The sequence below is a fragment of the Grammomys surdaster genome, unplaced genomic scaffold, assembly GCF_004785775.1.
Source record: "Grammomys surdaster isolate TR1022 unplaced genomic scaffold, NIH_TR_1.0 126035, whole genome shotgun sequence".
Classification (NCBI taxonomy): domain Eukaryota; kingdom Metazoa; phylum Chordata; class Mammalia; order Rodentia; family Muridae; genus Grammomys; species Grammomys surdaster.
This window is the reverse complement of record NW_021620848.1, coordinates 2,876,972-2,888,206: the sequence shown is the minus strand read 5'-3', so window position 1 is coordinate 2,888,206 and position 11,235 is coordinate 2,876,972. Positions and strand designations below refer to the sequence as shown.

The following is an 11,235-nucleotide window of genomic DNA, read 5'->3' as shown; positions in this document are numbered from 1 at the left end:
AGAGAAAGAGAGAGAAAGAGAGAGAGAGAGAGAGAGAGAGAGAGAGAGAGAGAGAGAGAGAGAGAGAAAAGAGTCTGTCTTTTTATACCCCAATGTGGGAAGTGATGCCTTATCAAGTCATCTGTCTTTTCTAGACATTAGAAGCGTGCCACCAAATCCAGCTCACACTTCCAGGAGAGAAAAGTTAAGCTTCATATCTTTGAAAGAAACAGAAGAAAATAAGAATGACATTGCATACACCCTTCAATATCACCAGAGAGGGTGTGGTGGTTTGAATAGACTTAAGTGTTTGAAAGCTTGGCCTACAGGAAATAGCCTTATTAGGAGGTATGGCCTTGTTGGAGAAGTGTGTCACTATGGAGGTCTATGCTCAAGCTAAGCCCAGTGTGGTACAGTCTCCATTTGTTGCCTGTGGATCAAGATGTAGAACTCTGAGCTCTTCCTTCAACAGGGTGTCTGCCTACACACTACCCTGTGTGATGATGGACTAAACCTTTGAACCTGTAAGCCAGCTCCAATTAAATGTTTTTCTTTATAAGAGTTGACCCAGTCATGGTGTCTCTTCACAGCACTAAAACCCCAACTAAGACTGAGGAGCTGGTAAGATGGCTCAGCAATTAAGACCACTGGCTGCATTTCTAAAGTGCCTGAGTTCAGTTCCCACATGGCAGCTGAATCATTTGTAACTTCAATTCCAGGCCTGACAAATACTTTACGTATAAAACAATTTTTAAAAAGAGTCTATAAAAATCATCAGAGAGACTACAGAATCCAAGGAAGATAAAAGAAGCTAAACTAGGCATAGTGGTGTTCTTCTATAGTCCTAGCTACTTCAGAGGGTGAGGCAGAACCCAAGGAGCTCATGAGTTTAAGACTATGGCAACAAAGCAGTATCTTACCTCAAACAAAACAAACCAAAATCAAAACCAAATAAGCAAACAACAACAAAAAACGGATAAAGACATCAACAAGGGTTATAGAGATGGTTCAAGAGTTAAAATTAGCTGCTTTTCCAGAGGACCCGAGTTTGATTCCCAGGAACTATACAGTGGTTAACAAGTGTCTATAACTCTAGTTCTAGGCCATCCAACAGCTTCTAGCCTCTAGACACCATGCATACATGTAGGTGTAGATATACATGCAGGCAACATATGTATATGTATGTGTGTATACACACACACACACATACAAATAAAATAAAAAAAGTATATAAAAAAGTAAGTAATAAGAAAACACATCAAATCCCCTTCTCTTTCCCAAGAGAGGCTTATGTTTGCTTCCTGATAATGTAAATTCCTTGAGGAAATTGCGTTCAGAGAAAGAGGAGTTGCCAGGCCTGTTTGTCAAAACTCTAATCCTCACACTAGGGATACAGGCCAGGTTGGGGTATGAAGTATAAGAAAAATAAAAGTTATCAAGGAGGTGAAGGGATTCCTTAGAGATGCCATAAAAAGAGTAGGTCTAAAACCATACTTCCCAGTAGTAATCTAGACAAACAGCACAATCTCAGAGGGAAATGAACAAAGAAAACTAAAACCCAGACGCCAAAATCCCCAGGCTAGAACCCATAGGATCTTGTGTCCTGAGGCTGCCCATAACCATTAGAGACATTAAACTCCAAAGACCTGTTAGTCAAGCATTCTATCCCTGTGACAAAAAAAGCACTCAAAATTTTAACTTAAAAGGATACAACACTTACTTTGATTATGGTTTGTGTGTATCAGAGATGGAGGGAGATATATAGAGAGGGTGAAAGAGGGGGAGAGGGAGAGAGAGGGAGAGGGATTCAGTCCATGGCTACAAGGCTCTGTTCACTCTGGGCCTGTGGCAGCACAGAGTATCACGACAGGAATGCATACCCATCTCTCAGGACCAGGGAGCAAAGAGACAGGAAGGGCTCTGGATCCCAATGTCCCTACAGGGTCATGCTCCTTCCACTAGTTCCATTTTCTAGAGATTCCATCACCTATATAAAACCAAGAGACTTTGGAGATACACTCAAGATTCAAACTGTAGCTCCACACACTAAAAACTAACCTTCTACCTTTCCTTTGGTTGCTCACGGCTTCTCAAAAATTCTTATATAATCCTAACAAAAGATACTTAACGCATCTTTAATCACTGAAAATTCAATTTCTCATCAGTATAGTAGAATCGGGGCACAAGAAGGTAAGAACTTAATTTATATGTATTTATTATTTATTAGAATATAATACTACTAACATGTTTTGGTTACCTGGTTTTGTTAAGACTAATGCTTTCTATATGCTTAAATATTACTCTAATCCATGTATGAATCTTGGTGGTTTCAAAGAAACTTCCAAGTAAGCTGATCAACCAAACATTAGTATTTTTCAGGGGCTGAAGAGAGAGTTCAGCAGTAAGGAATACTTGTTGCTCTTGTAGAGGACCTAGGTTTAGATCCCAGCATCCACACTGAGTGGCTCATATCCTCCTAAAATTACAGTTTCAGGGGACCTGACACCCGCTTCTGGCCCCACAGGGCACTGTGTTTGAGCTGGGGGAAGGTGGAAACCCCAAGAGCAAGGAGCCGGCTCTCTTAAAGAAGCCAGTGCATTTCCAAATCAGCCCCAGTTCCCTGGATCCTCAGTTAGTTAGTTAGCTAGCTAGCAAGCAAGCAAGCATGCATGCATGCACGCACGCACTTACTCAAAGCGTATGTTAAAGCAAAGAAAGACTTATTTAACTCAAATGTCCAGAGTCCTAAGTAAGATTGAAAGAAAAATGAAAAGCTGAACCTGTGTTAAAAATTATGACTGTAGAGTACTGGAGATTGGTTTTAATGCTTTGAGTCAATCAGGAATCTGTGTCTAAACGCTAAGGGTCCTTGTCCCCAATTGGCTTTTGATCAATCAGTGAAGATGCCAACAGCAAGCCAATGGCTAGGCAATTAAGAGTTGTGTGAGTGTGTGTGTGTGTGTGTGTGAGAGAGAGAGAGAGAGAGAAAGAGAGAGAGCACTAGAGTGCACAAGCAGGCAGGAGAGAAAGACAATGAGCCATGTGAGAATTCTGGGTGGTGGCCACTGGCCAATTCCCTGGTTGGGCCTGAGGTAGCAGGGGAAAGTTTAGGAGTGCCCAGACTTTGATGTAGCCACTGCATTTTAAAAATAAGCTAATGTATCTTTCATTTGTGGATCCAAAGATAGCTCCTGGGCAGGTGCGGGAGTGTGAATCACCAGGAGTCAAAGTGGTGTAGCACAAACTCACTACTACAGTAGAGAGTTAAGACCATTACAGACCACAGTTAAATTATGTTGGTATCTATCCTTTTGAAAGTCATTCATAGCCCACTCTTATGTCTGACTTACCATAATTTGTTCTTTACATACTGTTTGCTTATATGAGTTAAAGCTAAGAATGTCTTTTTTTTTTTTTTTTTTTGGTTTTTCGAGACAGGGTTTCTCTGTATAGCCCTGGCTGTCCTGGAACTCACTCTGTAGACCAGGCTCGCCTCGAACTGAGAAATCCACCTGCCTCTGCCTCCCAAGTGCTGGGATTAAAGGCGTGTGCCACCACCGCCCAGCTAAGAATGTCTTCAAATAACATCTGAAACCTATAACAGGGTTTCTACAACCTTGCTGCAACCCACCTGTAATAGACTTTCTTTTAAAAAAAACTTATGTTATTTTTGCGTGTGTTTTGCCTGCGTGCATGTCTGTGTGTGCCTGGTGCCAGTGGAGGCCAGAAGAGGAACTGGAAATGGAGATATAAATGATAATGACTACCATATGGGTGCTGGGAGTTGAACTTGGGTCTTCTGCAACATAAAAGTTCAGGCATGGTAGAGTACATCTTTAACCCCAACATTCTGAAGGCTGAAGCAAGAATGTCAAAAGCTCAAAACCAGAGTTGGGTTTGGTGGCACATGTCTTGGATCCCAGCACTCAGGAGGCAGGGCAAGCAGTTCAAGGCTAACTTGGTCTACATAGTGAGTTCCCAGACAAGGCTACACAGAGAGCCTCTGTCTCAAAAACAACAAAAAGTTCAAGACTAACCTGGACTATCTAGCTGGATCCTATTTAAAAATAAGTAAATAAAGGAAGGAAAGAGAAAACAAAATCAGAGGTTACTTTCTTCAAGTGCTCAAAGCTATTACTTAAAAATCACTAAAATTCAAATTTTAGTTCAGAATTTCTTAGTCTTAGCATTATTGACTTTGTAAAAATAGGGCCTGTGTATATACAGCCATGCTGGTCTTGATCTTTGAATCCTCCTCCTTCAACCTCTGAGGCCTAGGATTACAGGCACGTCAACATTTGCTGACATTTGAGCTAGGTAACTGAGGCAGCTGCCTTGACACTACAGAATGTGTAGCAGCATTCTCCCACCCACTAGACAACCAAAACTCTTACAACCAAATGCCTCCAGACTTTGCCAAATGTTCTTTAAGAAACAAAAATCTCCTTTAGTTGATGTGTTAGGGTTAGCTAGGGACAAGATATAGTCTCCTAAAGACCCATTAATTCCCTTCAGCTAGTCCATACCCATGTTAATAGTGCATCAATTTATGAATGCACCAACCAACATATTAACCAATTGAGGATGTCAGAGTCCTCATGATCTAATCACTTACTCAAAGTCTCTCTTCCTCTTAACAGTGCTGCTCTGGGGACCAAGCCTTCAACACATGAATCTCTTTCCTTTTTTTTTTCCCCCCAGAGCTGAGGACCAAACCCAAGGCCTTGTGCTTGCTAGGCAAGAGCTTTTACCACTGAGTTAAATCCCCAACCTCAACACATGAATCTCTAGGGGACATTTTAGATCCAAACCATTAACAGCCGAGAAGCATTGCTTTTATCTAGCTAGGTTCATGTCTGCTATTCCAACAGTCACACGATCACCAAAAGCCTTCCAGACCTCCAGGGCCTACACATGTCTGCAATCTACTCTCACTACCAGTGAGCAAAGTTACTACAAATGCTTAGTATAAACAAAACCGTCACACTATCTCACATTACAGTGTGTTTCCCCCATTAATAAGAGTTTTTCCCCAGCATAGCCATATATCACTTATGTCTACATCTCAAGGACCTAGAATTAAAAAGTGTCCCAATAGTATTTCAATTCGTATCTTAAACAAATTACAAATACCAAAGGCTAGAGAAATGTCTCAGCAGTAAGAGCACTTATTGCTCTTCCAGAGGATCTGAGTTAGTTCTCAGCTCACTCACTCTGCCTGTTCCAGGGAATCCAATGTCCTTGTCTAGCCTACATGAGTGCTACCCTGCATGTTAGCATGTGTATGTACATGCACACACAAATAAAATACAATAATCCCTAAGAAAAAAGAAGAGCCGCAGGATATTCTAAATAATACAAACAACAGAGGCATCTTTTGGGCCAGTGAAATGGTTGACTTGCTGCCAAGCCTGATGACTGGAGTTTGATTCTCCAGACATATGTGGTGGAAGGAAAGAACCAATCACCTCAAGTTTTCATCTGATCTCCACAGTCACACCATGCTATGCACAAACGCACAAACACACACAAATAAATGTAAATTTTAAAATTACAAAATGCCTGGTTTCCTTTGCTGTAAATTAGTAATTTTTAAAAAGCCCTCAGAAACCATCCAGATATAGTTTTTATTGTCTGTCTGTCTGTCTGTGTGTCCCCCCCCCCCCATCGTGCTGCGGATCTAACCCAGGACCTTGCATAACTGACTAGATCTCAGCAATATGAATTCTGCCCATACAAGTTTGACTTTGTTCTATATAGAACTTCTATATCTCATAACCAAAACATTACTAACAGATATGTTGAACTCTTCATCACTTTTCAAAACCAGAGAGAGATCAATATCCCAAATTTGAATATCCTTTCAGTCTAATCCACCCATCAGGCATGCACATGATTTTCAATCCCAGTCCACAGTAACTTACTTCATCAGCCACTTATTTACTAGCTCACTAGTTTACTGAGCCACTCTCAGTACAAAGTAAAATATATTTGTACATAGTACTATGGAGAAAGATAAACTAGGATGAGTAAATGAAAGTTTCAAATTAAAAACAACAATAGATCAGCAGGTACCTTTGGCTACTGTTCAGCTTAGACTAAGAAGCACTCTCAGGAATAATCCTTAAAAACTCATTATGGAGGGCTGGGGACACAGTTCAGATGGTGGAATGCATACCTAGCATGCATGAAGCCTTGGGTTCAAGCCACAATACTACATAACCTGGGATGGTTAGACATTCACGTAATCCCAGGATTTAGAAGATGGAAGCAGAAAATAAAAAAAAAAAAAGATCTGAAGCTCATGGTCGTCCTCAGCGATTACTGAGTTTGACCCTTGCTCAGAAACTTCATTATGAACTGTGAGTGTAGCTCAGTCATACAACACTGACCCAGGATGCACAAGGTCCTGGGCCTAATCTCTAAAGCTATATTAAAAAAATTATATTTATTGACTGCCCCTCCCTCCTCGATCCTCAAGAAAAGCTCATGTTCCAGTGTGTAAACCAGTGAGAGAAATCCATCTTAGGTCTTCCTGCCAAAAAAAAAAAAAAAAAAAAAAAAAAAAAAAAAAAAAAAAAAGGTTGTGCTTCTCTTGAACAATTTATGCTTAATGTTAGACATCACTGATCTGGAAGATTAATTTCTTCACTCACTTTACTTCAGAAAATGCACAGCCAACCCAGAGATTTAATTTTATTCTTTTTCTCTCAAATAGTCTTTGGCTTAATTGATTTACAATTCTCTCAACTATACATGTCTTAAAAAGGAGTGGGGTGGGGCTGTAGACATGACTCAGTGCTAAGAACAGTTACTGCTCTTGCAGAGGACTAAAGTTCCATCCCAAGCTCTCACATGGTGGCTCATAACCATCTGTAACTCTGGTGCAAGGGATCCAATGAACTCTTCTGACCTCCTCTAATACCAGGCACACATGTGTACACACACACACACATGCACACACATGATGGAAAACACCCATACACATAAAAAAACCTAATTTTTAAAAAGTGAGAACTGCCCTACTGTATCCAGAAACAGTTTCCTTGTGGTCATCTATTACGGCCCTTTCTATCTTTTTGCTTCCTCCTTTGCCACTGTCCTTGAGCCTTGGGTAGAGGACAGTTGCACATCTGAATTCATATTGGTTAAAACAGTATACACAAGACCTGCATATGCTTGGGACAGATAAAATTCCAACACAGAAAATGTAGACAGACACCAAGTCCTACGCCTGCCTGAGGAGCTCTTGGGAGTTGATAGCTGCTGTTAGAGGGAATGCGTTTTCTTTAAGGCTGAAGCTTCTGGTAAATAAACCACCCCTCCAATGAAGGCCACAGGTCTTTGTATGATACCTAGAACTATGCAGAACAAGACACAGGGATGGACTGGGAAAGATGTACAGAGTGAACATTCTTGTACATTATTTTAGCCATGTCGTTTATCAGCTCACAACATGCATGCGACAAGAGGTGGATTCACATTCAGTCAGAATCATTACATGAAAATGTGGGAGCAAAAGAGGAGAGGGTACAGGGAAGGGGAAGAGAATGGAGAAAACCCTCACTGAGGATGTGATGTATGTACTAAGTTTCAAAGAAAGGAGCAGAGTGAAAGTACTGAGAAAGAAAGAGTAATCATGTATAAAAATTAAAGAGAAAAACTCTGGAAATGGCCAACAGAACACACTTTCAGCAACTCATTCAGCTTGGCTCACCAGATGGCAGGTCCATCAGAGAGAATTTCTATGGCTATAACACTAACCAGTGGCTAGAAAGGGAGGTAGAAGGAAAACAGATAGTCCTCAGTTGCTAAAGTTAGGCTAAAAAAAATTTGAATTATGTTCAACAACAAGGAGGAAATACATGAGAAATGCATGGCCATGGCAAAGCACAGTAAATAAATTGAAGATTAGTGGCCAAAAAAAAAACCCAGTCAGGTAATACTCAGTTACTCCACAGTTTGGCAGTGGGGTAATTGAGAAATAAACTACGGCCATATATAATACAACCTTGTAATATTTTTATTTTCTAATTAGCATCACTAGAAAAAGTTAAACATAAAAGTTTGTGTGTGCATATATGTATGTACATATGTGTAAATGTAGTGGACTCACCACTATTGGTGGCAGGACAGAGACTAGGAGGGAGGGGAGGGACAGATTTACACTTCAGACCACAGGAATCCTAGTTTACTGCGTAGTCTACTGTAACAGCCGTTATTTTGTAACAGCCGTTTCTTTTGTATGCTGGTTCTGCTACTTTGTAACGCCCGTTCTGTTGCTCCGGTCTGCAGGTCAGGGTCTAGCAAGAGAAGAGAGTGGGGACGGAGGAGGGGCGAGAGACTCAAAAGATGGATACAAGACAGAGTCTGGTCAAGTCCCTTCAAGTCTCTTTATTCTCCTTTATCATCCTCTATAGAAAGGAAATCCTGGGTGTTTATACCCTTTACCACGTGACTTGCCCTCCTGGACAAGCTCAACTGAAGGCATTACGTCACATGCCTTGTAGCCACGGATACCAGGTACACCTTGCAGCTGGGGGCACTAAACAGTGTAACAAGATGTTTATCAGAGTGTGCTCAGCTGACGTAGGCTGTTGAAAACAAGTCTCTTGTCAGGGTATATGGCTGGAGATGGCTGTAAAGATGATAGCCACTTTCGGCAAAGAGTCCGCTCCCAACAGTCTACAAAGCAGCAATAGGCTAAGCAGTAACAAGAGTTCTGCATGCTATGAAAATAATTTTAGAAATAACAAAAATTACTTGATTTGGGCCAGCAAAACAACCCAGTGGATAAAGACGGTTGCTGCCATGTCTGACAACCCGAGTTCAATCTGAGACCCACATGATGAAAGAACTGACTCCTGCAAACTATCCCTGCCTTACATGCTTGTGCATACATGTACATGCACACATACACATATGCATACACACACTAAATAAATGTAAAAAAATTAAGTTTATTTACTCCAATACATCGTATTATTCAACCAGGAAATCATTAAAATTTAGAGTGAGACCCTCACATTCATATTTTCGTGCTAACAACTGTTGTAAATTATTCTCTGACCTCCACCACATGCAATGTCCACACTCACATACACATACAAAATGAGAAAACAAATGTCAAAAATTTTAAAAATTACACTGAAAATTGACAGTACTGAGGTAAAAAAAGGCAGATAGACCCTGGGACTTACTGGCTGACTAGGCAGCTTAGGCAAATGGTGAGCCTCAGGTCTTACTGACAGAGCTGTAGCCTGCTGTGCTTCACATGGACATGCATATATGTGCATTCATCTGCACAGAAAAACACATACCCATCTACGAACAATTCAGTTCCTCAGGTATGCTAGCCAACCTTGTGGGTGCGCAGTAGCTCTCTGTGAGTCTGAGAGTGGACACGTAGGCCTAAAAAGTAACAAAGCTATTTGGCTACTGGCCACTGCCACCACGGGCATTTGCATCTGAGGTAGAGGTTCTCTGTATATTAGTGGACAATGTCCGAAGCATTATATGAGATTGATGCTCCTGGCTACAACCTCACTGCTGCAGGTGACTTTCTCAATTCCAATATAGGGAGAAAAGGGAAAACTTCAAGTAATTAAATAAAAGTGTGCTGCAGTGCCTAACAAATAAAATACACCAACACATATCTGTGGGATGAATACTCTTCTTCCTTGCCTAAGGAAAAATTCAGTTGTCTGAGGCCTAAGTAAGTCCTTAGTTACTATTTTCCTATTAATCGTTTCAACTTATTAGACTTTATATGCAATAAAAAGAGAAAGCCAGGGATGGGACTGCCTTCAACTGTGTGTGTATTAGCATTACAGTATAAAGAGCATAAACTTTGCAGTCAGACAGCCTGAATTCAAATCCTGGTTCTATCATTTATTAGATATGTGATCTTTGCTAAGTATTGGCTACTCTATGGTTCAGTTCACTCCTCTGCAGAACTGTGTCACAGAAAATAATACAGAGAATCTGTATACAACATTTGGCACAGTAGCTGTTCAATGACAATTTCCGTTAGAGAGGCCAAAGTTGAAATTATGACTAAAGTCGAAAGTGAGGCTTTCTTAATGTTTCCCGATTCCCGTATCATATACCTGAAAGGGGTGGTGGTGGTGGTAATTTGAAGTTCTCAAAGGGAATACCTTCCATGCTGTCGAATTTACTAAAAAAAGGACCTAAATAAGAAACTTTATCTACTCACCACGTAATTATGCAGCACAGGGGCAGCCAAGCAAACAGAAAAACACGAAGCTAGAGAGGAAGGCATTTGCCTTACCTGCTTTTCCGTTTTCGAGGTGGTTTCTCCACTGTGCCAGACAGTCTACAGACCAAACAAATGAGACCGGTAACTAAGACAACACACCCTTAGCCTCGCCTTGCCTGTGGGGCAATCCAAGTACCACCCGGGGGGCCACAGGGTGACCACAGGTTGGCTCTGCCAACCCGCGACCTTACCATCACCCCTCATGCAGGGCTTCCTTCCCTCCCACGACCAAGCGACCCGGGACTCACGGGTGCCCGAATGCTCCCGGTTCCCTGCCCCAAATGTTCGGTCCCCCCAACCACCCGCCCCACCGGCCTCATTGTCTGCCCTGAGCCGCAGGCCCCCCTAGCTCCCCTCAGACGCGGCCCCGCCCCTCAGACCCGGTTCCCCGCATTCCTTGGCTCCCCGGTGGGGCGCGCGCCCTCCGCTCTCGCCCAGCGCGCCCTCGCTCCCCGCCCGGATGAGCTGCTCTCCCTCGGCGCCCCCAAGATGCTGCGTGCCTGTACCCCCGCCCCTTCAGGGCTCGGCGCCTCGACACCACGGCCGCCACCCCCAAGGCCCGGTCTCTCGGCCCCTCGCCCCTGGCCTCCGCCTCGCAACGCAACGCAGCCCACCCCACCTGGGGGCCAGGCGACTCCGCGGCTGCTGGGACTGCCGGGCTCCTCTGACCATCCGGCTCCTGCCCCGCCGCGGGAGATGCTCCGGCGGCCGCAGGGCTCGCTCGCGAAGCTGAAGCGGCGGAGGCTGGAGTAGGCGGAGAACCGGAGGAGGGCCTCGCGCCTTGGCTAGGCTTGCCGCGGGGCCCGGGCCCGCCCCCTTCGCCTTTCCTCTGTTTCTATTGGCCACAACGGCACATTACCTGAAAATCCGACCGCTGATTGGGCGCTTGGGCCGTCACGTCCCGCGCGGCCCACCCCGAGTTTGGTTGAGACTGCAGGTGGCGGCAGAGGTGCCTTAAAGACTGCTAGCAGAGCGGG

The 11,235-nt window shown here is 43.2% G+C and overlaps 1 protein-coding gene across 2 annotated transcripts in view; it reads right to left on the bottom strand.

Annotated features, from left to right (window-relative positions):
• Scai (suppressor of cancer cell invasion) overlaps nucleotides 1-10,979 on the bottom strand; it is a 99,442-nt gene extending 88,463 nt beyond the window's left edge. For both annotated transcript variants that reach the window (XM_028754708.1, XM_028754709.1), the window contains exons 1-2: nucleotides 10,878-10,979; nucleotides 10,271-10,315 (exon numbers count right to left, since the gene is read on the bottom strand). In XM_028754708.1, the coding sequence (XP_028610541.1) occupies nucleotides 10,271-10,315; nucleotides 10,878-10,930 (98 nt within the window). In that variant the 5' untranslated portion in view covers nucleotides 10,931-10,979. The remainder of the gene's footprint in view (nucleotides 1-10,270; nucleotides 10,316-10,877) is intronic.
• Between the last annotated feature and the right edge of the window lie 256 nt (nucleotides 10,980-11,235).